Source organism: Rhamphochromis longiceps, linkage group LG3, assembly GCF_057381845.1.
Source record: "Rhamphochromis longiceps isolate RC_006_pf linkage group LG3, R_longiceps_female_GT1.1, whole genome shotgun sequence".
Classification (NCBI taxonomy): Eukaryota; Metazoa; Chordata; class Actinopteri; order Cichliformes; family Cichlidae; genus Rhamphochromis; species Rhamphochromis longiceps.
In genome coordinates this window covers 54806534-54834116 of record NC_140559.1, presented here as the reverse complement: position 1 = coordinate 54834116, position 27583 = coordinate 54806534, and the positions used below count along the sequence as shown (strand labels likewise).

Genomic DNA, 27583 nt, shown 5'->3' with positions numbered 1-27583 from the left:
ATTCACAGCATCTCAAACAGTGCTGCTGGCTGTGTGCCACGAGGCCCACTTTCCTGCTTCACTAGCCAAGCTGAACGCTGCAAGAACAGCACCTGGGACCAGGCTAGCTGGACATGGCTTTGATGTGATTGCTGTGAAGCATAAGTGAGCCCATGTAACTGACATGAACATCTGGCAGCCTTCACAAAATCCTTCATAGGGGGAAACTCCAGAGGTGTTAGTGCGGTTGCAGAGAACTGGGTACGCCTGAACCCAGACATGAGCAATCATTCTGCATGAATCCAGTGTGGAATTCATAGGACGATGTAAAACCATGACAAGCTGGGACATGACCTGAAGACCAGAAAGACGTTAAGAATGAACTCTATCAAGACTGGTGATATTAAAGGTTGGGCACTTCAAAAAACAATTACGTTTCTGCAGACAGTTTGAGCAGAGGTTCAATAATGTGGTGGTAGTATAACTAAATTCCTCTGCTTAATCAAAGCCTTCAGAAACTTTAAGAAAAGGTTGAGAGGCAAACAATATACCACCATCTACAGCTGCAACATCCCCTACCAGCTGACTGGTAGAGGGTCCACTGTCTCTGTCAAGGGGGCCAGTGCCCACATGTTTTCCCAAACTGATGGTGTTATTAACCATCTGAACATTGTCCAATATGTGCTTCATTTGATTAACATTGAGTTGAAAACTATTTACTTTGCAATATATGGCATATTGGAATAAAATATTAGAGAATCCACCTCAAGAAAAGCTGATATTGTTTCAGTTTGTTTTTTAAACAAACTGAAGGTAATCCACATTCCATATTGAAATTTGCAACTAAGTGTTTTGATGACACTGAGATAATATGAGAAAATATTTATATGCAATGAAATTAGTCATCTTCAACCTGTTTTCTTTCCGCTGTCATACAACAATTAGAAGTTGTAAGATTTTTTTGTGCAAAATTATCATACATACTATTGTAACTATTATTCGTTTTTAGTTTTTAATAAACTACATTTCTGAAATTTACTTTACCAGCAACTGAAGAGGGCAGGACTGCTACTTTCATCTTCATTAATCCCCATTTAAACCATCCGGTTGTGTGCACACTTGTGCTGCTGTGCATTTAACAGCACCCTCTAACGACTAACTCCCACAACTACCGCCAGAAAAGCATTGCGCATGCTCAGTAAGTGTTTGCTGCCAGCACTGCGAGGCATACAATTCACTGTTGAAACAATATTTAACTGTGCTTTTACGCTCAACGCTACTGACAGCAGCGTTTGTGAATGCAAGTTGAATGGAAGTTAATTTCATTGCTATTCTGTGACTGTTGCCTCGCGAGTTTGCATTGCTCTGGCTGTGTTGTGCATTTAATACAATTGCGTGCTAACAAATGCTTTCGCTCGCCAGCTTACTGGCTAAATAACCCTTCCGGACGTTCTGCCTGTAAAAGCATCGCGGCGTGCAGTACACTCCAGTGTCCAGGCTGGTAAATAGGGGTGTGTTTGCCCTGCTACAGCATTGGTTAGGGGCTTGTCAATGTCCAGTCACGTGGTGTCACACTGACGGCCATGTTTCCGAAACACAAACAACAAGAAGAGCAGCGACTGGGAGCCAGCAGACACATACTGATACGCAGAAGCGACCGTTGGTGGAGAGGGGAAAAAAAATAATAAATAAAATACAGAGCACGACTTTCTGAAAGTACTATTCTGTCGAATGAATACGTTTACAGTGTTTAAAGAGACCAATGCATTCGATAAATTGGCTGTAGACACGCCGTGCAGACAAGCAGTCTGGTAGCTATAAACAGTGAAGGTAAGCCATGGTTCCTCTTTGCTGCCTGTCTTTTAGCTAGCTGGCTAACGGGAGCTAACATGCTAATAGCTTCTGCAGCTCGAACGGGTCGGTGTTATCTGTCATGAAAAAAAAAACATTTTCACTGAGTTGTTTAAGAGCTAAAATTCTGTTTCTGCTGTTGTTTGTTTTGTTTACAACGCATTAGTACCGACAGCGGAGTGGCGCTGGTGGTCGTCCGCACATTAGCGGAGCAGGCCGGGGACTCAGATCCCAATACTCCGCCCCCTTTGCCGACATATCTGGTGTCATTTGAACCTACAAGCCAAGGCCTTTACGATCAGTGCATACCTTGTGCTAAGTTACGAAGCAAGCTAGCTAGCAACTGCTCATATGCAATAGAAATATGATATCGAGGCCAGTGAGGTTGTAACTAGGGCTTTATTGCACTTTGCCCACAAATCAGTTCGCTCTAATTGGCTTGAGAGGCGAGCAGGGTACGCGCTAGCGTAGCTCGCCACAACTGTCGGTAGCTAACGTCAACTCCGACTGTTCTGTTTAAATGTTAGCCACATTTAGCACCATCGGTATAGTTAATTTAGTCAGAGTTGCAAGTTTGCTTGCACTTGTATCACTTTGAGCCACTGGTACCGCTCCCTTTTACTCAGAGTGGAATCTTTATCCCGCCACGTTTTGGAGTGCATGAGTTTTGCTAATATTCATACGCACAAGAAATCCCATATTCCGACCTTGCATTATTTATTTAATTATTTATTTATTATAATTTTTTAAGCAAAGTTGATACAGGGTATTAAACGAAGTTAAAAAAAAAAAGTCTGTTGGACGGCGCATAAAAGTAAAGAAAAATTTGCCATATCTGCTAGGAGCTTAAAGAGCAATAAAGTGTCATTTTATTCGGTGAGGTTTTCTCTGTGAAATTATTTTCTTTCTGGATTTCCCTTAAGCCATAACTGATCTGGCCATTATAACTGGAGCCTGGTATTACAGGTGTTTTTATTGTGCTGCTTTTAAATTGACAATTGGTACACCTGCTAAGTACACCTGTTTAAAGTACAGTACTCATGTAAAAAAAAAAAAAAAAGTACTTTGCGTTCTGATCAGGAGCCTGAACATGTCTGACAAACACAAACTGGGAACTCTGTGACTGGAATGGTTTGAATCCTGTTTTAAAGGGCATGTTTCAATTTTCCTGTTCACACATGACAGTTCATTAGGTCCTACTGTCTTTTAAATTCATGTAGAAGTTTATATGCTTTTGGTTTACAAATGCATAAAATGGTCTTTTCCCCCAATAATTCAGAAGAGAAATTTAAATTAAGATTTTATATTTGCTGTATATTGGAATGTAAACTGGACCTGCTCAGTATCTTCCATTTGTCTTAAACATGTCTGTATTGCAGTGTTAATAGTTTAATGTGGACTGCTCTTAAATCTGCTTACTCGGTAATTATTAAATTCTCCTTTTTACATTTTTCTGTTTTCTGTCTTTAAAATCTTTACCAGTTGCAGTGATTATGCACTGAGTAGTTCCATCAATTTGTATTGCCTTCTAAAATGATAATGAATGTAATAACTAATGTAAATAAGGCAATCATATCTACTGGCAATGTAGCAGATTTCTTATAGGTACAAAAGTTCAATTAAGACCTCGATTTTCCTACTTTTTTTTCCTTTTCTTTTTTTTTAAACCAAGAAAACAGGGATATGTGAGCAGTGGGGCTTTTTTTTAAAAACTGAACTTTAGTAATACAATAGGAGGATGTACTGTGCAGTTGCTAGGAAATTGCATTCATTTGTAGGTTGAGTGGGTTAGCGGTCTTTAAACAGGTGAGCAGATTAATTAATTGGTTTTGGACATTTGCTTTAAAATAACAAAGGCCAGCATCCTAGCTGCTAGGATTTCCTGGAGAGAGGTTTAGGTGAAAAGTTTAAAAAAAAGTTTCTGTCTGTATTTGAGATGCTCTGATTAAAAGGGCAGCAACTACATTGTTAGTGGGGGTGTCCAGTTGAGTCTCAAAATTATATCCAAAGAAAATTTGCAGTAATTATATTTTACAGAAACAATACTGAATGTTGAAAAATGCAGGCAGCAGTAGGGCTGGGCGATATGGCCTAAAATTCATATTGCGATATAATTTGAAGCATGTGTGGTAACGATATATATCGCGATATATTCTTTTCTTCTGTATAACGTATTTTCCACACTATAAGGCACACTTAAAATCCTTTAATTTTCTCAAAAATCGAGAGTGTGCCTTATGTATGAATTCTGGTTGTGCTTACTGACCTCGAACCGATTTGGGCGAGCAGAAATCTGTTAAAAAATGTTTTAGTTCAACTTTGGTAAGCCGCACTGCTTGATGGATTGTCAGAGCATTCCGGTGCCGTAGTGAGGAGCTTCGCGGAGTAATCTGGGTCCAAAACTCCGTCTTCTTTAGGTCCCAAAGTCAAACGAACACTAAGAGTTAAAAACGGTCTAAATTCTTTCATCTTTAATTAAATCATCAGCATTGCTGCTTTATCGGGTGTAACAATTAAGTTTAGCATCCATGAAAACAGAATTTATTAAATTTAACGGAGTTACAAGTTAACAGGAATTTAGCTCGCTAGTTTACACCTAAACATTTCATACCATGTTCTGACAGAGATCTTTGAAACTAATTAAAACGTACAGCTCTGCTACCACTTCCAACATAAATGAAGACAGAAAAATAAACAGCAGTGGCGTTTGCAGGGTTACTGAAGTTGGACTACCTGGTATGTAACGTTATGCTACGTGATTGCTAGCGACACAGCTATGTTAGCATAACATTAGCACAGTGAAGCTGGAGGATGAACGCCAACTTTTTTTCCACTCGATAAAAGTTAACGTGAGAGATTCTGGTGGTCAGGGACAAATGCAATCGCATAGCAGGATGCTATACACGGGCCAAACTTCAGTCAGGAGAACAACTGAGATTATTCATCCACAATACGAGGTTAGTTATTAATATACTGCAACAACATGGGACTAGAACAGCTGCGAGAGAATTCAACATTAATGAATCAATGTTACGGAAGTGGAGGAAGCGCAGTTTTTGGCTTTCCCCATATTTCAAAAGTGCTTCATCTCTTTGCTATGACTGTCGCCCGCCATAATTTGCAGATGATAATGGTTTTAGCCGGTGCGATGCTTTCAACCAAAACAGGCGCAGCTTGATGACATCATCAACATGCGCTATCGCGATAGAGCGATATAGTCAAAATCTCTATCGTTGGCCAAATTTATATCGTTTCTGTCGTATATCGTTTATATCGCCCACTCCTAGGCAGCAGCATTTATAAGTGTAACTAAATGAAGTGCATTTTCCATCCTTATTTTCTGGTGAGCTGTCACTGATGGCACGTGTACTAATTTGAATTGTGAGTCTAATGAAACAACATGCAGCAGCGTTTATAGTTAAATGTTAGTGACACAGTTAGCCCAGGTAGTGTTTTCCCTGGAAGTTTTAAGCAATAGTGTGAATAAGTGCGTAACACTTTAGTTTAGCAGTAAATAAAGTTAAAGAAGCTGCACAATATTGTCACATTAAAAAAAAAGCAGTATTTTTTCCCTGGTATTTTCTATCTAAGGCTGAGCTTTTTAAACAGGTGCTTAAGTCTCTTTTTTCATGTAACTGCATCAGTAATTGCCTAATTTCCATCCACTTTGTTCTTCTTTTTCATAACAAGTGCAGCTAACCATGCTAGGTTGAGTCATTTGTAGCCTGGTTGTAGTTGGCGGTGTTTTTTGTTCTTTTTCTTCAAGTCATGAAAAGTTTGTTTCCACCTTTGGCAGGAGCAGTTTTCTTGCATATTTTTTTTTAGCATAGTGCTTTGTTGGAGGTTGTTTAAGTAGCTCAGTCTTTAGTTAAATAGTCGTTGGAGAATGACATGTGACTCTTGCTCTCAGACATGTCTGGGCCTTGTCTTGTTGTAGTGCACACTAGGGATTGTAAATGCATGCCTTACTATAGCAATGATATTGCACTGTGGCGGTTTTATAAGATGTGAAAATATTTTATACCAATATTATCGTGAAGGATGGCACAGCCCCAACTGTAAGAATAATAAAACCTACAGCTTCTCTGAACCAGTGTGTGTCATTGGCTAACATTATCAACAGAAGAGCTTCTTGGCTCTGTTGCAACAGGGTTCATCTAAAAAAAGGAAAAACAAAAAAGGGAGAGGAAAAATTGGCTTCAAACCATCGTAGCCAACATCATTTTATCTTCTTTTTTAAAATTTATTTATCTATTTATTTTCACATAGATTGTCAGTTGTTGGGAATCTTTTGTTTCAGTTTAAATAAATCAAACTGTAATAAGCCTGAGTAAAGTTTTCTTCTCTTCATGCTTTCCTCATGTGCAGTATTTACTACCAACATAACTAAGCGTGTAGCAAAACAGCGCATTAGAGGGCAGAGAAAGTAGCATCCGTGCAAATGCAAGATGACAAAGCTAATTTAAAACGAAACCGATTGAAACAGCAATGTCTATTTTCTCTAGTTTGCTAGCACCATGTAGCCAATCTCTGTAAAGTGCGTAGGTAACCTTGCAAGTGTCGGTTATATGCAATGATGGCCATTTAATAAAATGTTGTGAAAACTTGTGAACTTAACCTTTTTTGTTCAGCGTCTGTGGTGAGGGAATATTGAAGGAAAGTAGTCACCAAGATGGGAAGAAGCTGGAAAATATGGCTTGTGTTTAGTCATCAGTGTGCGAACCTAAGTGGTGTTCATGTTAAAGGGGCAATATATGTATGTATGTGTATGTGAGCATTTGCTGCTGAAGTTTAGTTGCCTGGATATTGCTTTAGTTGCCATGACATTTTGAGGAATCATCCCCAGCCAGCTGCATGGTTTAGGAAGCATCTGGTTCACAACATGACTGAAATAGACTCGGTGTATTTCAGGATGGAAAATCTCCTGTGAGCAGCAGAAATGTTGGAGTATGACTGAGTGCTATACTAGAAATAGTTTTCATTTATTCAGTGAAGGAATACCACAGCACTTTCCCCTCAACTCAGAGTGCTGCAACACATTGATCAAATTGGGTATCTGTTGGTGAGTCCCAGGCACGCTGCGTAAATGGTATGTCGAGTCTTTGCGGAGAAAATCAAATTATGGTTCCTTCACTCACTTACAACAGAGGTGGACTGCCAAGCGGTGAAAAAGCATCTCAAGAGCAGCAGCTAATTTATGAAGTGTTTACTTCTTCCCATTTTTCTTTGAAATTTTATATTTCTCTCATTCTGTCTCTGTTTAACACTATTTTGTTTTCTTTTTTTTTTTCCAGTGGTGCAAAGGGAGGAGGTCAGGAAATAAAGGAGTTACCTAGAAGGTCTCCGTCAGTCCACATTTCAGTTGGAGCGAGAGAAAACGGCACAGAGGGAGTGAGAGAAAGGAGAAGAGGAGTGCGAGTCGCGTCTGCTCTTGGCAGCTGTTCCAGCAGCCTATTTCATTGTTTTTTCGGCTGTTATTTTGTTCCTGCGTTACGTCTTTTGATCAATCAGTTCATATTTTTAATGTTAATGTGAGATATAACTGCTGTAAAAAAACAAAAAGGAAATCGCAAACAAAAAAAAAGAAGACATTATTAGCAAGAGTGTTTTATTTTGTTCCATTGTTAATTTCTAAGGTTCTTTTCGTTTCTTTTTTATGTTAACAACCTTTTTTGGCTGTGAGTAGCAGGAGCTTCCATTCTCCAAACTTATCATTGAAAGCCCTTCCTTAGTTAGGACCTGATAACCTGGTATTCCTCAAGCACCTGAAACTGGCAGCTATTCTCTTTGTGTGTTTGGGGAGCTCTGTGATCACAGCTTAAGCACCACTCAGCCTTCTAGTCACCTAAGCCTAACTAAAGCCAGCCAGCTCGAGCCTGGTCCAGCCCAGTCCAGCCTGCTCCGATTATCTGGACAGGGTAAGGAACCGTTTTCTTTTGTTAACCCTCCTTTTCAAAGTTGCATTTTATTCGTCACAAAAAAGAAAAAACACAAAGAAATCTGGATACTTTTTTCCTCCTTAGATACTCAGTTCTGTGTGGACGTGAGGAATATGACTGCTGAGACTCTTAACTTCGGCCCAGAATGGTAATATTTGTATTTTATTTTATATTTTATTATTTATATATTTTCAATTTTTTTTATAAAGAAATATTTCCCAGAGGAACCAAGTGCTTATTTTGTGTTTGTTTTTATTTGTGGGGGAAAATTAAAAGCGGATGAGTTATGCTGAGTGCCATTCTGTTTTTTTATTTTTAAGGAAACTTTGGACATAATGAAATGTGCAGATTTAAGCAACCTCCAAATGACCTTCTTGAATGTGGCCGTTAAATCGCAATGGCAATTTGCTTAAGTCTTAACGTCCTGTGTCAATTGGACTCGTTCCCCTGAAAATGACACTAGGAAAAGATCAGGGGTTAGTGAAGTTGGTTAGGTTATAAGCTGCTGTTCGATCAAATTCAGCTCAACCAAAACGGTTCAGAGTGTCCGTACCAAAAACCATGAAAACAAAGGCCCAAAATGGAAGCGATGACCTGAAATACTTAGATTTTTTTTTAATGGTCTCTCATTAAAGTAGAGCTGATGTCTTTTGGTTTATGAGTTTTTGTTGGACAAAATGAGTTGTGTGAAGGTGGCACCAGCATTACCTGAGAAAATCATCGTAAGAGTAAACCGGTATGAAAACGGCTGTTAGAGATGCTGTTAAGTAACCTTAGCTGTGCAGATGGCATAAGCAGCCTTCATTCTTCAGTTGGCTTCAGGGTGTTGACCTATCCTTTGTGTTTGGATTGGCAATGTGACCAAGAAATGAACACTTAAATTGAAATATAAACATTTGTAATGTCATACCTTGGTTGGATCTTTCTGCAGTTTGAATATAGGCGGCCAAGTTACCACATAAGACAATATGTTGTAACAGGAGAGAGCATGCAGTTCGTTTACAAGTGTGAATGAATCATGCACGTGTAAACTTTAGTTCTCCCCTGAAGGCCTTATTTTCTGTTTGATCAAACTTCAGTTGGATAAAACAGACTTTGTTGTGGCTTTAGTCACCATGTTAGCAGGTAAGCTAATGGTTACCATTAGGTGAAATTACATGGTATGCCCAAAGCACATCAGCTACCTGGCTAAGCCTAGCTTCGCTACTCACTTTTCATAAGTGAAATGTTGTCTGAAGTCAGTTCTGTTGTCCTTCTCTGGAATGTGTGTTTGAGCTTTTGTGGACTCGGTACTACTCTTGGCTAGTGTTGCTCACTGTTGGCGCTGGGAGTAGAAGAGAGCGACACTAATGGTAGACACTAAGAATCAAGCATACTATTCTCGGATTCTTACAATAAATTCTCGGTCAGTCTTCACATAGAAATCATTACACAGGTTCTTAAAGGCAACAAATAGTACAGAGGAAGGTCTCAGTTTTAAATTCCGTTACAGTCTGTTAACACATGGAAAAAAAAAAAGACGTTGCTGAAGACGTTTAAACTTGATATGAAAGTGCTTTTAAAAATGAGTCTTGCTTGCAGGCGCCCTGCCGTGGTTAGTCATTTCAGTGGTAACAAAGTGTCGGTTTTGTCACTGCTCTCTCCTGTCCATCTCTCTTTCCTTCTGCTGTTTCTGTAGCTCAGTGAATGTTTGTGCAGCGATTAATGGGGGGGCGTAGTCTGCAGTTTGGTAGCTCTCCATCTCTAACGGCCCGTGACTGCTGTGTGCATTCTTGGTGCAGTGCCAGTCTCACAGAATATTTCTGCCTTTACACATCTGCAGCTGCTTTGCTCTCAGTGGCTCTCATAGCTCACTTTCATCCTCGTACCCTTTTTAATATAGTTACAGAGCGGCCGGTTCATGTGCTCGCCACATACAGCTGCCTGACCAGCATGTTTACACGTCTTTAAAGGCCAGTTAACCTTACGAAATTATTTAGACCATTCGAGCTTTAGTTGGCAGTGCAGCCTGCAACTATGTTAGTCATTGTGGTCAAATTCAAAGTAAAATATTCGGCCATGCTTTTAGGTTGGTGTAGTTTCTCTTACTCCAATCTTTGTAAGACTCTCAAAGGATTATTCATGTAGAGATTTAAGTGTGTAGAGGATATTTGAATCCTTGTTAGGGAGGAAAGCTCATGTTTTGCTGCAGGTAAATGCAGGTGGGTACATATGATGCACAAATATTTCTTAGTAACCCACCCACTGGCTTGCTTCCTGAGCGCTTCTCTTATTATGCATATTAGTTGCTGCTCCACTTATTTTTATCCTCTTTGATTTGCTACATGCTACCAACTGGGCTTTCATGAAGCTTCCCTTTACCTTTCTACCCCCCACACCCGCCTCTCCATCTCTGAGCTGCATATGGTTTTGATGTGGAGCTGAGAGTCACTGACACACTCTGTAGAGGCATGTGAAAGGAGCCATTGTTAAACAGCAGGCCTTGGAAGTTGGCCAGCTAGTAATAGCTTTTTAAAATGAAATCTTGAGATTGGAAAGCTAATATATCGTCAGCATTGAGCCAAGTGTGTTCAGGGGGAGCTGTGTGGGAGGAATTTGTTACAGAACATTTACTAAAAAAAATTTCCTGCTGCAAGATGAAGAAAAATAACTAATAGCATCCAATTGAGATTAAAAGGAATTGTGTCAAGGTTACACAATTGCTCTGATTTTCGTGTGTGCGTGCGTTCAGAGCCAACTGGGGAATTTGCACCAAGTTATTTATAAAGCTTGTTTTTTACATTACATGTCAGAGATTGTTATTAGCTTGGGGGGAAAAGTAGAGCAAATACACAGCTTTGAAAGCTTTAGCATGCAGTTGCAAAACACCTATTTGTTGTACTGGACAGTCGCTTTAATTCCTGTTGTTGAAAGTAAAGTACTTTATCCTATGTCTTTTACTCACAGGCTCCGTGCACTGTCCAGTGGGGGGAGTGTGACGTCTCCCCCTCCTTCCCCCGCCATGCCAAAGTACAAGCTGGCCGAGTACCGCTACGGCCGAGAGGAGATGTTAGCACTTTATGTCAAAGACAACAAGGTTGGTTAATAGTTTACTCATTCTCTATTTATTACAGTCTATACCAATGTGAAACACTGAATCCCATTCACATGGGGCAAAAATGATGTAAGCTTACAGTCACCTGTTGACACAAGGAGATGGATATCAGCTAAAGCAGCGGTCCCCAACCTTTTTTGCGCCACGGACCGGTTTATGCCCGACAATATTTTCACGGACCGGCCTTTAAGGTGTCGCGGAAAAATACAACAAAATAAAACTAGTACCGCTACTGAAACAAAGAAGAGTTATTCATAACACACGTGAAAAGACCCAGGAAAACCGAGTTAATGATAAAAACAATAACAAAATAACGCTGAAAACCGATTAAAAACCCTGAAAATCACACCTGAGCCTCAACTCTCGCGGCCCGGAACCAAACCGGTCCGAGGCCCGGTTTATGAGATGCCGGGCTTGGAGTACATTGACAAAAACCCTGCCTTTAATATCTGTCTATAAGCACAGAACACCGAACTGCAGTTCACCCCTGTTTGTGAGGGGCAGTCAATCAGAAGTAATTGTCTTAGAGAAGAAGAGAAGAGAGGATGGCCTTACAGGAAAACTGCTTCTTTCAGACAGAATAACCCGACGGGCTGAAAATAAGGCTTACTCTGAATTGCGACTCATACAAAGCAGCATAAATAGTGTAGAACAATAGGACTTCTCTAAAGTGGTGTATAAGTCTGTATCCTTAAACATATGAACATGTTTGAAGTCAGAGTTCAAGTTTTTAAGAGGTGGTTTTGTCCTCTTGTTGTTGCTTTTAGGTCCCAGAGGACATGCAGGATAAGGAGTTTGCTGCTATTCTGCAAGAAGAGCCCATGCAGCCACTGGCACTGGTGCCTCTCACTGAGGAGGAGCAGGTCTGCACCAGCCACACTCTCACAAATGCATATCTGCAAATGTTAAACTGTTTGAGCCCTATCTTGTGGTATCTCACCCTCATACAGATTCAGTTGACAGATGTGCCTGTGAGCTCACATTCCTCACATTCCTCTCTCCTTTTTTTTTTTTTTTTTTTGGCTCGTTCAACTCACTCTGCAGAGGAACTTCTCCATGTCTGTGAACAGTGTGGCAGTGCTGAGGCTCATGGGAAAAGGAGTGGGTGGTGCGGCCCCAGCTGGAGTGGTCCGTGGACGAGGAGCCACACGGGGTGGTCGAGGTAACGGCAGGGAAAAAAAGTTGGATGAGGGACACAGGCAATAAAGTATAGCCCCGATTGAGCCTGTTCACAATCAGTTGTGCTGCAGAGTCCAACAACAACAACAGAAGGGCTGCTTAAAGCCCTCGGCTCAAACTACAATGGCTGCTGCCCAGCTAAAGTAAAACAGTTTATTTAAGGCAACTACTAAAGTGTTTATTTCCTTCTTTCTTCCACCATCTTGGTGCAACACACTTCCTCTTGGCCTGTTTAAAATAGTGCTCCTTTTGTCCAGCCGCAGCCTAAAAGCACGGGGCTTACGCGCTTACCTTGTCAACACATGCCAATGTAAACACATGCACAGTTCAGCCCAGCAAAGGAAACCACAAAAGAAGAATGATGTTCGATGGTGTGTTGATGTGTGCACCTGCCTGCAGGATGAAGCTACTTAACCACACATGCCTTGTTCTAATGTGTATAAACAGGCCGAGGCCGTGGTGAAGGTGGATTCTACCAAAGAAGTATTGAAGATGCCGAGGTGGGTTTCGGTCGCAGCGTCCGAGAGATTCACCGCAGCCAGAGCTGGGACGACCGGTAAGGATAAACTGCGCACGGCACCTGCACTGTCCTTAAATTGTTGGTAAGGTCATGCAAATAATGACTCCAAGTGCTCTGTTGCACAACAGAAGCCTGTTTTATCATTACTCAGAGCAGCTGTCAAGCAGTGCAGCCTAGTCTGTAATCCTTTCAGGTATTTTTTGTATTTCTTTCAGTTTTCCTTCCAAGATCTGGATAAGCTGTGCAAATGTATTGTCTCCAGTGTGAGGTGTTGGTTGCACACACTGCTCTTGGGTTAAAAACTGGCCCATGTTTTCTTCTGCTAACTGGTCTAATTTTCCCTTCATTTCCCTCCTTTTCTCAGGGGTGAGCGTCGATTTGAGAAGCCGCTGCGGCGGGAGGTGGGACGTCCTGGCTTTGAAGAAACTGGAGGTCCCGTGGGTCCGGTGAGGAAAGAGTACACAAGGGCTGACAGTGATAACTGGCGCACCCTACGGGAGGAGCAGGAGGAAGACGAAGGGGAGCCGGGCAGTAACTGGAGACTTGCTGGATCCCGTAGGGATGGTATGATAAACACAAACGTTTTTTTTATTGTCATAAACTCTGCTTTGTTTATTCCTCTTTCTGCTGTCAACACAAGCTAAGACTTGGATCAAATTTTTAATGTTCCTTTGACATAAACCTTTTGTCCTAACTCATTAGTGTGGAAGCTACACTTTGGTATAGCCTCATTAAAATCACTAAGATGGAGCATCACTGAGATTTGTATTACTCATCATTCCACTGTTATATTACTGTGTTTTTAAGCCTATGTTAACAATGTGTGTGTCAACTTTAGCTTAAAGGACATTGTACTGGCATCTAGTGGTCAGTGATGGGAAAACCAAGCAGCTGGGTTTAGGTTAAACTAAAGCTTCCTGAGTTTCTGCAGACTCAGCAGTCGGCTTCAATGAATCATGATCTTTCCAAACCAGATATCTTGAAAATGAAACTCCAGATTGAGTTAAAACAGAAAAATAAATTTCTGAGTGTAGCTCAGGTCAGTTTTGAAGCTAATAACTTTCCATTTGTTTACCAGATGGTGGTCCTCGCTCAGCGGGCTGGCGGGACCACAGTGGTCCAGGAGAAGGTCGGAGGAGGAAGTTTGATTTTGACTTCCGGGACTCTGACGGGCACGGTGGCGGGCGTCGGCGCGCAGGCAGCGATGGTCTAGAGGACGATAGGGACGGCCTGCCTGAGTGGTGTACAGATGAGGAGGATGGGGAGATGGGCACTTTTGACTCGTCTGGAGCGTTCATGCCTATGAAGGTACTCAGAATGATGTTTCTGTTACTGTTATGATATTGTTTTAATATTTATTTGTTGGGATTGCTTCACTTTTTTTGGTCTGTATCTTGTATCAGAAGAGTGGCAAGGAGACAATCCTGGAGGAGTTTGAGTTTAAGGGGATTGAGGAAGAGGAAGAGGAGGGAGACAGCCTTGCTGATATGGAGAGGAACAGCGCTGAAGGAGACAAAGACAAGGGTGAGGCGAGACCGGATGTCTTTATTTGATCTTACATTTACATGTTGTCTTCTATCTTTTACCTTCACTGATCATAGTCAATGGAGGATTCATTACTTTTTTTCCCCTTCCTTTCTTCCACTCCTGGCCTCACAGAGATTAAAGAAGCCATCTTTATTGTTGGAGATGGTGAGACAAAGCCAGCATCTCCTTCGTCTTCTCCAACAGCTCACTGTCCCCCTCCATCGCTGGAGTCCCAACCCAGCAGTGCTAATCAAGTGGTGGATAATGCCCAGCTGAGCAACAGCCAGTCTGTGAAGGCCAGCAGCACGTCTGGTGAAGGTAGGTCATGTTCCACATACCTCTGTGTTAGTGTGCCAACAGGACAAAACGGCAATATTATCTTTTTTTAAAAATTTGTTTTAGGCAATTTCATTAATGTGTTAAACTCTTATAAGAAAAAAAAGAACATGTTAACTGTCTATATCAAATATACATGCTTCTGCATTTCAGTAATTATTAGACTGTTTGATTTTGTATAAATCCAGAAAATAAAGTTATTTAGGCAACTTTTTATTGTGCAATGATTTAAATTTAAAAAAAGGCTTCTAAAGTGAGAGATCCTGAACCTTTGGTTTCATGACCTCAGCCCTTTCAGTCTCAGGTCGGCGTGTTTGAGCAAGGAAATTCAGCCATGTTGATATTTTGGTTTGAAATAGAATATGTTTGCCTCAGTCATTTGATACTTTGTTTACTGAACCGGCTGCTGGATGTGACACAGAGCCAGTAGGCGGCTCTACCGCTCACATCAAGCAACACCAAACGCTAAACTATAACTAGAAACACTAAAAATAGGGCCCATTGTTTTACTCGTTTCTTCTTTTTCTTTTCATGTGCGTATGTCAGATGCAGCTCCATTAGGGGGCTCCAAGGCCCAGCTGAGTCCCAGCGGCGCAGCCACCTCCTCCAGCCTGCCTCCTCCACCCCCTTCATCTGCTGCTCCTCTACTCCCGCCATCTGGAGGAGACGCTGAGGACGACGAAGGCATGAAACACCTGCAGCAGGTAGGAGCAGCAAGAGGAACATTTCAGACAAATTATGTAATCATGTCTAATCAAACTACATTTCACAGCCTTCAGGTGAGGGATGAAACTGGTGATTATTTTGCTGCTGAATATTCAAAACCAGAACTGCACTTTTCTTTTTTTGTCTTTTGATAAAACTCACTGCTTTGAATAAAAACGCGATGGTTAGGGGGGAGGCTGCAAATATAGAGCAGTTCATTTGATGCTGATTGATGTGCCGGAAACTGAAAAGGACGTCTGCATGTCTGTTCTGTGCTCTTCTATATATTGTTTATATTTTCACATATGTTACTTTAAACAAGCATCACTAACATAACCTTGTCTGACTAGGTCTAAAACCTGCTGAGCTTTGTTTTAGCTGGTATCAGTGCATTCAAAGTTGTGAGTCTTAGCTGTACTATTAGCATCGCCACCTTTTCATCCTACGGGTGAGCCTGCTACACCAACTCTTGTCGACTAGATAATAAATGTTTGTTTATATTTGTGTAGGAGGCAGAGAAGATGGTGGCATCACTGCAGGATACTTCTTTGGAGGAGGAGTGCTTCACCCAGGCTCTGCAGCAGCAGGAGAGCAGGAACACGGCAGCTGCTCTGCCGCTAACTCACGAGGCTGCCATGAAGTGGTTCTATAAGGACCCCCAGGGAGAGATCCAGGGTACTCCTATTCTCCTGATGATACTTTCTAAAAACATGAATAAAAACTGTTAATTTCTTGAGGTGAGATGAAGCTAGTCCGACACCTAAGGTCAGTTTCTGCATTGCAAACTCTCCTCTGTCCTGCCCACCAACCAGGTCCATTCACCACGGTGGAGATGTGTGAGTGGTTTCAGGCTGGCTACTTCACCATGACCCTGCTGGTGAAGCGGGGCTGTGATGAAGGTTTCCAACCCCTGGGGGATGTCATCAAGATGTGGGGCCGCGTGCCCTTTGCCCCGGGTCCCTCCCCGCCGCCCCTGCTGGTGAGACAGCTACCACCAACGCAGCGCCCGCAGCCCAACCGGGGGCCCGCCGGGACTGTGAGTCAGAGCTCAGCCACCCGAGAGGATGGGGAGGGGAGGATGCAAATGAGAGGGCACATTTCTAGACAGGTTATGGTGGCAGGAATTGTAATTTTAAATTCTCACCTCTTAATGTCACACAGTTGATTTAATGAATTTTCTATTGCATGCTGACTTGGATAAATGTGTGTAAATGTAGCTGAAATATTACCAGAAGCAAGTCTGTTCTAGATGCAGTAATTTGCTATTGTAATTTTGAGTCTGACTTTTCCTTTGTGTTGACATTATATCTTTCCCCTTCATCAGGGAAACCTGGACCAGGAGCGCCTGAAAAAGCAACAGGAGCTTGCAGCAGCAGCTCTTTATCAACAGCTCCAACAGCAGCAGCAGCTATTCCAGCTCATGAACAGGTGGGTGGAGGCTTCGCCCTAAATTTGTTGGAGTTCATTCCGGTCCTAGTTTGAACTTTGGAGGACATGTTTAGTTTCAAAGTAAACGTACACGTCGGGTGTTGCTTTATGTCCCAGGTGCAGTGAGCAGAGTATGATGCCTTCGATGAACAGATCGATGTCAGTGCCAGATACAGGGTCCATGTGGGACATGCATACCTCAGCTTCACAGCCGTCAGGTACAGTGTGGACTGCTGCTGTTTGGTTTGTGCACACACAGGCAGGCACAGTTAAAACACACAAACTGTAGCTGCTGCCGCTAATATGATCCTTTTTCATTTTCATGTAGGTGGTGAAGCCAGTCTTTGGGACATAACAATGAATCCTTCTACTCAGGGTCCAACTCTCGAACAGCTTCAGAAGGTGAGGGCTGTTGAATAGTAATATCAGACTGTGAGTCCATTGAGCCATACCAGCGTCAGATCCAAATATTCATTCACAATTACTGATGACGCATTTCCTTTAGCTCCAGCAGGAGAGGCGAGACGCTGAACTCAGGGCGAAGCGTGAGGAAGAGGAGCAGCGTAAGCGAAGGGAGGAGAAGAGAAGGCAACAGGAGGAGCAGAAAAGGAGGGAGGAGGAGGAAATCTTCAGACGCAAGCAGGTGGAGAAATTTTGCATTCATTTTATCCCATGTGTTGCCTTGGGGTTGTTAAATATGTTACTGGCTTTGTTCATTAAAGCAAAAATATTCCGTGCTGCTTTTTGATTTAGTTTTCATAATGTTTGATATTTTATTTGCTTTGCTGAGCGGCACTAAATGCTGTTTTCCTCTAAGAAACGAGAACCACAGCTATAGCCTGATCTGTCATATGTTCTCGCAGTGTCGTCAGCAGCAGGAACTGATCATGAAATTGCTGCAGCAGACCCCCCAGCAGCAAGGACCGGGGGCAGGCAGCTCTAGTTGGAGTGGGGCTTCCTCTTCTGGGCTTTCTAAGGCAGGAAAGCCCCAGGCTCTGGCTTTGCTGGAAATACAGCAGGAGACTGAGAGACTCCTGAAGCAGCAGCAGAGAGCCCAGCAGCAGAGAGACCGCGTGAGTTCACCATTCAGGTCTACAGCAATGATAATGTTAGCATGTAGCAGGAATTTGCATGTTTAAAATAAAAACGTACATATTGTTGGTCATTTATGGAGCCTGATTTTTATCCGTTTGCAGCACTCTGGTTTGTCGATGGGGAGCTCCTCCATGGGAGGGCAGTGGGTGGATGGCGTCGGTATGTGGGGAGGGCCGGGTAGTCTGGAGAGTAAGAGCAGTAGTGGAGGGTCTTCGGGCAGCATGGGCATGTGGGACGAGGCTGTGAAGAACCAGACCGGCCTGCGTGGGAACAGCAACAACAACATGGGCCTTAAGAACAGCCGCAGCAGCCCATCACTCAGGTGAGCATGTCTGGGCAACTCAGCTGATGTGGATTGTTGGATTGCCCAGTTATAAAGCACTGCTTGCAGGAAAAAGTGGATTTCTTTTAGTTGATGATAGTAATGATATAATTTGCCTGGGTGTCCTCCACAGTGATCAGTACATGATCCGTCGTAAGCGCACCGAGGAGGAGGAGAAGCTGCTGAAGCTGCTGCAGGGCATGAAGCCTCAGGACGGCTTCACCACCTGGTGTGAACAGATGCTGCACGCTCTCAACACCTCTGCCAACAACTCCTCCTCCTCTGTGGATGGTAGGCGGTTCAACTTTATCACATTTAGCAATCTAAAGGGTGTTTAGAGTTTACCCTCAGCTTACAGACATCAATAGCTGATGTCTGTGTAAATTACAGCAACACTTCTGTGTCACTAATCATTCACGTTGTGTGTTTATCAAGTTGCCACAATTGTGGCATACCTGAAGGAGGTGGAGTCTCCCTATGCAGTGCTGGATTTCATCCGGTCCTACCTAGGGGACACAGTGGAAGCCAAAGAGTTCGCCAAACAGTTTCTGGAGCGACGTGCCAAACAGAAAGCCAACCAACAGAGACAGCAGCAACAGGTAGGTTGAAAGAGCATCAGTCCAAAATGTCACCTGCTCGGTAAACGACATCAGTGTAATTTAAAGAAAAGAAAAACATTGCTGAAATGTTCTCTTTATAGAACACAGAAAGCCTGCCCATTAAAGCCTTTAATTTATAGTATGACGAGTGGCTAATTGTTCATTTTTATTGTGAATAGACACAGACTGTGTTCAGTAGTTTGCATTTTCAGTCGGAAACTGATGGTTTTCTCAGGTGGGAATCGATGGTACATTCTAGTCTGTACAAGTGTTTGATGTAGTGTTCAATTTCTGTGAGTTAACTTGGAAACCTAGGGGATTCATAGGCTGTATAAAATATATGGTTGGAGCCGCTGTGACATTTTTTTTTTATTTGACCAACACTGAGTTGTTTTTCAGTGCCAGCTTGAGACACTTAAACCTCACTGCCATCATTCACAACCAAGAACAGAAAAACTGCCTGAAACTGAATGTTTAGAGCAGTCTGAAGTCAAAGCTCAGGGATCACTTGTACATACTTGTGTGTGTGCGTGTGTGTGTGTGTGCTAATTAAAAAGAAAGACAAGATGATAGTTTATTGAATTTAAATGAAATTTGCAGATTGTTTCGGTGAAGTTTAATAAACTCCTTGCTATCTAAAATATAACAGGACACCGGAGTAAATTCTCCAGCATCTCACACTTCTGATAATCAGCTGTCTGCTTGATGTTTATTCAGCTGTGTAAAAACTAACTTTAATCTCAGCCAAACAGATTTACTCAGGAACAAATAAAATACTGAAAAAAGCCAAACAATAACATTTTTAAGTTATCTAAGTGACTTATATATCATGTTTAACCTGAGTAGTGAAAGACAGCGGTGGGTTTGAAAACGATTTGCCGGGGGGTCCGGTATTCTCACGGCTCTAGTGAGCCTAGCCCCCGGCTCGCTATCGAGCTGGTGGGTAAAAGACGTCTCCGACAACATCGGAGCGCTTTTGAAAATATGTGGTGTCCTGATAAACTGAGCAGATATTTGAGGTTTGCACAGCTACATTCTCGCCTGAAAATATGTTAAACGTTTATTTTGTGACCCAGAAAGAATAATAAGAGTAATATTAAAACCAACTAGCTGCCACCATTGTTCGAAACTGAGCTGGGCTGCGATGAGCCGCACTATGAATTCTGGGACACAGCTTCTTCTTCTTCGGGGTTTAACGGCAGCTGGCATCCTTGTACATGCAGTGCTGCCATCTTCTGTTTCAGTCCGTTATTACACTCTTAAATCCTGCTACTTATTCCTGCGTCTTTTGGGATCTTACAAAGCTTCAAACGACGCATCGACTATTAAATTAGTCGTCGACGATTTTGATAGGCGACGTAATATAGAAAAGCATGACGCGTCCTCTTTAAGACATTATGGACGTGGTTTCACACACAAACCTTCTGTGGTTAGCTGGATTGAAATTGTAGGAAGTGAATATTTTGGATGAAGGTCAGGCTTTGCACATATGTGTTTAAAAGTATTATTAACAGGCTGAGAGTGGCTTTAATTCCTCCTCTTCTCTTTGTGTCCTAGTTATCAAAGGAAGTGGCTGGATTGAACATGAACTTCCCTCTGCAGGTAAATGCAGACATGCCTCTAAGCCATACACGCAGGATTGTTATTAACACAGCATCAATGAGTGCTCTCCTTTACTACAACTATAACTTCACTACAGCATTAAAGACTTTTTATAGACAGTGAAAACTTTAATTTCTTTATGAGGAGTCTCCTGGATTGAAACTCGAAAAGAAAACGGAAACGTCAAAGGGTCACGTCCAACCTGGCACTGTTACGATCGTGATCATTTTTGCTTTGTGTTTTTTAGGATTCAATGCGAGGTATGAATCCCAACACTCTGCAGTCCATGTTTCAGGCCAACCACATGGGCAAGGTTGGTCTCTATGATAACCAGGGAGGAAAGATGAAGAAGAAACAGCCCATGATGCTGCACTCTGACCCCAGCATCTTAGGTACGCGACCTCAAGAGCTTTTAAGGTTTTTCCTTTGAACTTCTTCACCACGTACATGGACAGCTTTACCAAAAAGTGTTTGGTTTTAATTTTGTTTAGTTTTCTTCTGTCCAGTTTTTTTTTTTTTTTTTTGTTTCACTAGGTTTCTAGAGTGTATTTAGTACTGTTGGTGTTTGTTATAGTTCCCAGTATATGTTCATATTGCCAGTTTTTTTTTTGTTTCACTAGGTTTCTAGAGTGTATTTAGTACTGTTGGTGTTTGTTATAGTTCCCAGTATATGTTCATATTGCCAGTTTTTTTTTTTTTACACAGCTTAGTTTGAGTTAGTTTTCGATCCTTTTCGAGCCTTCGTTTTTATTCACACCCACCTTCAGCTTTTAGTTCAGAGCCCAGATCAAGTACATGAGTTACTCACTAGAGGAAATGCTTAGCATGGAAACGCAAAGTGGAAAATGTAGTCATTTGTGCAGTAGGATTATGTGTTAAGTGAAACCAGGTTGTTTCCACTGTATAACACTGATCTGCTTAAATGACCTACCGAGAGTAGAGATGCAATAATAAATCAGCTAGCTACCAATGCTCCGTCTCAGGGAGCGTTCAGAGTCCAACTTGTTGATATGTAAAACAGTATAAACACAGCTTATTCACTCTTCTCTGACACAGTGTAATTTGCAGTGGGCCCTTCCTTATAATGCTAACACTGCAGCTGTTTATTCGCTTTCCGAAAACCTTTTCAGACAAAATCCGAATCGGCAAAGAAACCAAAAAGAAGCCAAGACCTCTTCTTATGATATCGTTTTCTTTATTCCCTCCTGTCAGTGTTTAAGCCAGCCTTTAACCCCTTGTGCCATCCTTCTCTAATCTTGGTGTACTCTCTCCCCTCTCTTCCCTGTGCCCTCTCCTACCTGCAGGGTACTCATTCCACAACACGGGCGAGTGTATGAGCCTGAATGAGATGGAGATGGTGGAGGATTACTGATGTGACGCAGCGCAGCAGCAATAGCTACCTGAGGCCTTCTGTCTTTTAATCAGACAAACCTGATGACGAATGTGCACTGCTGGGGGAACCGAACTGGGGGTTGTGGGGTACAAAGGGGGGCAAGCATGGTGGTGAGGGGGAGGTGTGGAGTGGAGGCGCCCAGTTCTGCGCCTCCCACTCGTTCTTTCCCTCTGGATAGAAAAAATAAAAAGGGCTCCCTGCTGCACCAGTTGATCACTAGAGCAGGGGAGAGGGGGGGTGAGGCGCGGTGAGGTTAAAAGGATGATGGGTATCCTCTGGCACTCAAAAGATTAAGCACCTTATACTGAACTAATGCACTTTATTGAGATGGGATTTGAATAGTTTTTCTTTTTGTTCGTGTGTGTGTATGCGTGCGTGTTCAGAATCAGTGCGCATACGGTGTGTGTACGTGCACATTATCGGCGTGTGCAGCAGAACTGGAAGGCGGCGGTGAAAACAGCGAGCAGGGCCGAGCGGGCGGGACGTTAGGTTTTCAAATTCAGGGGGACCTTTAGTTGAAACCTTATCAGAGAGCAAATCCTTTCTCAAAAGACAAACACTGTTGATATTTCTCTTGTTTAGCATTTTTTTTTTTTTTTTTTTTTTTTGGTTCTGTTTTTTACGTTTATATAAAAAAGTAAAGCTATTGAAAAATGGATTATAAAAAAAACTTGAAGATTTGCACTTGCCTAAAAAAACGAAATAAGAAAAACGACAAAAAAAAGAAAACAAATGGGGTTAGTTAGAAGTGAATATTTTTGTGAATGTGTATGAGCGACTGGGAGTGGCTGATGTGTGGCGGCTGAGTTGTGTCAGTAATATACAGTCTGCACAAGTTTTTTGTCTTTTGTTGCTTACCAAGATGTATGAAACATAAGAGGCCATTTTTGTCTTTTCTGTTTGGATAGTCATTTTGTATTCATGTTTAGAGTGTGTGTGTGTGTGTGTGTGTGTGTGTGTGTGTGTGTGTGTGTGTGGTCCTTTCCAGACAAGGACGTGTGTGTTTTATGGGTGTGACTGAATGCTCGTGTGTGTGTTTATGAGAGAGAGAGAGGGCAATTGCACAACACATCCTTTCTCTCACCAGCTCTTCATCCCCTGATAGAAAACCAGAAATGCATATATTTGTAAATGTTAGCTTTGCTCTCATCACATGACGACCACCACTAGTTTATTTCCCTGAGCTTCTCCCCATGGGGAGCCGTCTCTAGACCTGAAAGGGACTAAGCAGACGTGGCGAATCATGAGGGACATTACTGTGTGCGCATGTGAGTGAGATTTTCAGTGTGCGTGTTTAGAGTACATGTTCATTTACTGTTCATAGAAATGAGTTAAAACTACAGGTACTCATTTTTCTTGTTGTTGTTGTTTTCTTGTATGTGTATGAATGCACATTTGTGCCTAAGAACTTGGATAGGGTGCATGGCCATCGAGACATTAACTCTTTTTTGAGAGCGAGTGTGGTGCGTGTCAGTGCTCAGCACAGTGTATGTAAAGTATGTACGTTGGTATGGTAAATATTTCTAGTTGAGTCTAGGGGTGATCCATCGGAAGGCTTAGTCCAGCGTGTTTTTCCTGGGGGTGTGATCACGTTGCCTTTTGTCAGCTCTCGAACTTGTGAATGAAAGGTGTCGAGTTTCTGACTCTGAAATACAGAAAACCACAAAAAAACAATTAAAAAAAATACAGCATCTTAATGTGCAAGTGCACAGAGCGGTGCATGAAACGTTAGCATATTGTGTTACATATTCGTTGTTGCAATTTGATAATGACGAGTTTTCTTTTTTAAATGAAAAATATATATAAATATATACATTATATACAAAGTTTAAAAAGTATTTGGACTAAGATGAGCACTTGGGGCTGCTATTTTTGTTGTGTGTTTTTAATTTTCTTTTCCTTTTTTTTTTTTTTTCATTTTTTGCCATGTGAAGTGTGTATTATTTTTCTTTTCTTAAGAAAATATTGAATGTATTCCAAAAAAAAAAAATGACAAGAAACCCGTGCTGATACAAGATTTTGTTTTTGTTCCTCAGAAGATTTCAAAAATGGAAACAAAACCGAAAAAAGCTTCAAAGAGTTGAGCGGGGTCTTTTTTTTTTTTTTTTTTTTTTTTTTTTTTTTTCATTTACACAGTGGAGGAGAGAGACAAACTCGAGATGGATACAGTTGAACACACTGCCTCTACAATCCTGGTCGTACAAATGGTGACTAAAGAAAGGACTCTTTCTATTCCATACTGGAGCTTTGGTTGTTTACAAGCCACATGGATATCTGTGGGTGCAGTTTTATTCTTTTGTTTTATCTTTTTTTGTTCCCACATGAGACGGGTGGGGTTTGCAAGTGCGCTTCTGCCATAAGGACATTGAGTGGTGTGGTGGCGTTTTTGTTTATTTTGGTTCGTTGTTTTTGAGGAAGAGTGGCAGGCATCACAACAACATGGACAGGATCCTCTAACTAGATCTGTGTCGTGGGTCCTGAGACTTGATCAGCCGCGGAGCGGAGGTAGAAAAATCAAGGATGGGGCTGTGTTTTGTGGAGAACCGAGTGCAGGGCTGCAAACCCTGGAGGGGGAACTTGAGAGGACGGTATGAGCGCATCCGCTCGGTGCTCTCGTCTTCACCTCGGCCCTTGAAAGCACTCGCACCCTGCCCTCACCGACTCACCTATGCACTTTTGTTCATTCAAGCTGTGAGGTACAATTTTGGGGATGGGAGCACAATTACAACAGGAGGATTGCTACGACTTTGACAAAGTCACTGAAAAAGAAATTCCCAAACTGAAATAAGAGACTCGAGAAGCTCGTCTTCTCCCACCTCCTGTACATAACCATATTTTTGTATTACCTTTCAGAGTAGAAAGAAAAAAATGCAAAATGGATGAAGGAAAATTCATTGATTATATGGAGTGAATGTTCTTCAAGAAAACCAATCTTTTTTTGTTTTTTAAATCTAGTTTGAGATGGGACTCGCTGAGAGTTTAGTTTGCCAGTAGCCCTGAAGTAATCGGGGAAGGAACGTAAAACCACATGGACTGAGGTGGTGGCCATGCTGCAGTGGCTCCAAGACTGACTGATAGCTACTTATCAAAATGGATGTTGCAGTGGCTACAAAGAGCCCACCAAGAGTGTTTGATCAACACGCACAGTAAAGAGATGGACACTGATGACAGCCTCAAGAGCTGCAGAGTGACTACCGGAGGACAAGTGCTTGGCATTGGTAAGATGTTCTTCCAGGATTTTAATTGTTTTTATCCTTTTTGTTTTTGTTTAATGCTTTTCTACAGTGTTAATTTTCACAGTAAATTTAGTCTGTTGACTAAAACTTTTAATTTTAGTCATAATTTAGTTGCCTAAATTCTATTAGTTGACTAAATATAGTAAATCTAAAATCGATTTGACCAAAATCTAGAATTTGTCGTGTTTTTACTGGTGAGCGGCGCTCCACACGTTTTGCAAAACCTCTTATTTTCCTTGACGTGTGAACTGTGTACATGTGTCTTCTCTTCCTCTCAAGCCTCAAAATTGTTGCTTTTTCATGAGAAACAAGGATGGGAGTTGTGTCGTTTCCCGCCACCTCAAAAACAAAACAAAAGAACTTACTGTTTCCGGGGAAGATCAAATTTGTGCGTCTAACCTCACTGCACGAGGAGATTACTTAATTTAATGAATTGATTCAGATTGGATCTAGTCTCTCCAGAATATCTTCATCTTGTTATTTGCTGATGGAAGTATCCATACATTTTCATTTAGTTGACTTGTTTCCATCAGCAGGAAAAAGGTTGCTGACAAACTATGACAAAAATTATTGGTCAATGAAGCTTTCGTAAAGTTACAGGTTGCTTTCCGCACCTTCATGGATTTGTTAAATTAATTGATAATTAACTATGGCAAGTTAAAATTGTGGTAGATGATCATTGTAAGGCTGTAATAAAACTAGATGTAGCGGCCAGAATAAAAAGTGAAGCCAGTGTAGCGTTGCCGTAACTCGCATTCTCTCGCTAACGTCCAGCAGAGGGCGTTTGGAAGGCTACAAGAAAACTAAGCTTTAGTGTGACCTTATTTAAAGTTCTTCCTGGTGAAAGACTTTGTGGTCTTGTGGGCATTTCAAGTCTTGCTGAAACTTTATGTTCATTTAACAAATTTTGGTGCCGGTTAGCATGAAAAGGTGGGGTAGCCTGTGAGTCTATGCCCTGGTGTCTCAATAAGCACTGACCCTTGTTCATCACAAAAACACCACAGTGGAAATATTCAGCTCAAAGCTTCACAACAGAACTTTTAACAGTTGCCACTTCCATCATTTATATACAGTCCTGTCCTCTGTTAATGCCTGTGTCCAAGTTTTGCTGATTATGTCTTGCACTCTTTCTATGTGTTTTCACAGGAGTCTGGCTGTGCTTTATTTGCTGCCCTCTGCAAGGAGGATCTTATCTACAGCCAACCCATGAACCAGTGAACCCTAAACCTGTCCTTTTGAACTTAGACCCTAAGAAACTTTTTTTGACCTCAGTGTGGGCAGGCCAATGGCATTATACGTTGGACAGATGAAGTTGCAGGTTTATCAACTCTTCATCCCCTTTTTGCTGGAAGTGTTCGGTTAAGGATTTAATCCCACACTCCATCTAAGAAGAGGATACAAAGGCTTGCGTTGCCCAGAAGTTCATCATCCACCTCAGCCGGAAAACTCTCGGATGGTGGTCTTAAAGGTCTTCTAGCCATTGGGACCGATGAGCCGCTCTCCTGCCCAGATGTCAGAGACAGTGTGCTGGGATGAGTTTTGGTGGACGTGGCCGGATTACATCTCAGCCATCGCAAAAGGCTGCTGCTGTGGAACTGGATGAACTGAAAGAATTGTACAAGGAAAAAAAGGACTTTTGAAAACAAAACACAAAACTATCATATGTCACATAAATTCTCAAGTCCAAAGGAGCAGGCAGACACACTACATGCACACACTCAGCTAAAGTTACATTGGCTCTCCTCTGGAACAATGTCTACACACACATGCACACACACACACACCAGAGATACACAATATCAAACGACACAAAGACACACAAGCATCAACGCCCAGCAGCATAAACGCTGAGCTTTGTAAATAATGTAAAAGTTAGTGTTTTTGAGTTTTCTCCATAATGGCTTTTGCTTTATTTCTTTGTTCAACATGCCTTAAATTGTATAGTTCAGTCTGAAATGGCTTAATGAAAACGTTCTCAGTTTAAGTTGGAAACCACCTCGTTAACTGTACTCTAAAGAGCGTTTTAACAAGACGTCTGTTCGCTGACAGACTTGTCCTGTATAAAAGTGTAAATGTGATCTACTTTAAAGATACTAGTTAACTAAAGAATAGAGCAATGAGGGCTTTTTGGTTGATCTAATTTTACTGGTGGTTGGATTTTTGTTGCCCTTTTTTTTTCCGTTTTGATCCAAATAAAGTGTGGATTCGTTGAGATTTCCTATTTAGATTACTGCTGAAGGTGCAGGCTTGACAAAGGGCTGAAGTCTGTGCTGCCTGGAGCTGGGCTTACTGGGTGATATGCAGAGGTTCATCTCAGAGCACGTGCTTGTTGCTGTGTCGTATCTGTTGTTGGATACAGTCCTCGGCAAAACTGAACCAGAATGGCAGGTCGTCCTCAAATTGATTTGTTTTCTTTACACTCCAGGGGAATAAAATGTTTTAGGAGTTGGATCTTTTTACAGTTTTGACATAGTGATTCACACTTGTCTTATGAGTGCTTGTAAGAACAGGCATGCATGATGGTTTGTAGTATTTGTGGGGTTTGACACTAAAATCTGTGTATCTAATAGTGCTGCTGACCATCAGTGATGGCACTGAATCGATACGGAAGCGACCAGGCTGTGGTGTGTCTGAAATCTGAAAGGTCTTCTCGGACCACGTCTTTACTCTGTATGTCTCATTAAATTTAAGAGATTCGTGTTTTTAGTCATTCTATAGTTTGTTTGTTTTTTCCTTCTTTATAACCAAACATATGCAGTTTTTTATCCAAATGGAAAC

The 27583-nt window shown here is 41.8% G+C and overlaps 2 protein-coding genes across 5 annotated transcripts in view; one reads left to right on the top strand and one right to left on the bottom strand.

Annotated features, from left to right (window-relative positions):
* The window catches only part of LOC146675311 (zinc finger MYM-type protein 1-like), a 75261-nt gene that overhangs the window by 42699 nt on the left and 4979 nt on the right, over positions 1-27583 (bottom strand). The window lies entirely within an intron of this gene.
* On the top strand, positions 1568-24026 carry gigyf1a (GRB10 interacting GYF protein 1a). 4 transcript variants are annotated; one of them, XM_085400402.1, is made up of 25 exons: positions 1568-1809; positions 7125-7748; positions 7854-7917; positions 10716-10845; positions 11631-11726; positions 11908-12025; positions 12490-12598; positions 12927-13126; positions 13641-13870; positions 13966-14086; positions 14222-14407; positions 14972-15129; positions 15640-15805; positions 15943-16109; positions 16455-16558; positions 16682-16776; positions 16887-16960; positions 17064-17201; positions 17422-17631; positions 17755-17975; positions 18109-18266; positions 18411-18574; positions 20132-20176; positions 20424-20568; positions 21481-24026. In XM_085400402.1, the coding sequence occupies exons 3-25, from the start codon at positions 7883-7885 to the stop codon at positions 21546-21548; spliced, it is 3138 nt and encodes a 1045-aa protein (XP_085256528.1). In that variant the 5' UTR covers positions 1568-1809; positions 7125-7748; positions 7854-7882; the 3' UTR covers positions 21549-24026. The 4 variants fall into 4 exon arrangements, with proteins under 4 accessions (XP_085256528.1, XP_085256527.1, XP_085256526.1 ...); XM_085400401.1 differs by having other exon boundaries at positions 16676-16776; XM_085400400.1 differs by having other exon boundaries at positions 15943-16166.

Excerpts from the sequence above, each read along its gene's own strand:
- gigyf1a (XM_085400398.1), top strand. The coding sequence starts at position 7,883 with ATGACTGCTGAGACTCTTAACTTCGGCCCAGAATG. Across the intron at positions 10,846-11,630 it reads TTTATGTCAAAGACAACAAG|GTCCCAGAGGACATGCAGGA; the intron begins GTTGGTTAATAG and ends TGTTGCTTTTAG. Across the intron at positions 13,127-13,640 it reads TGCTGGATCCCGTAGGGATG|ATGGTGGTCCTCGCTCAGCG; the intron begins GTATGATAAACA and ends TTTGTTTACCAG.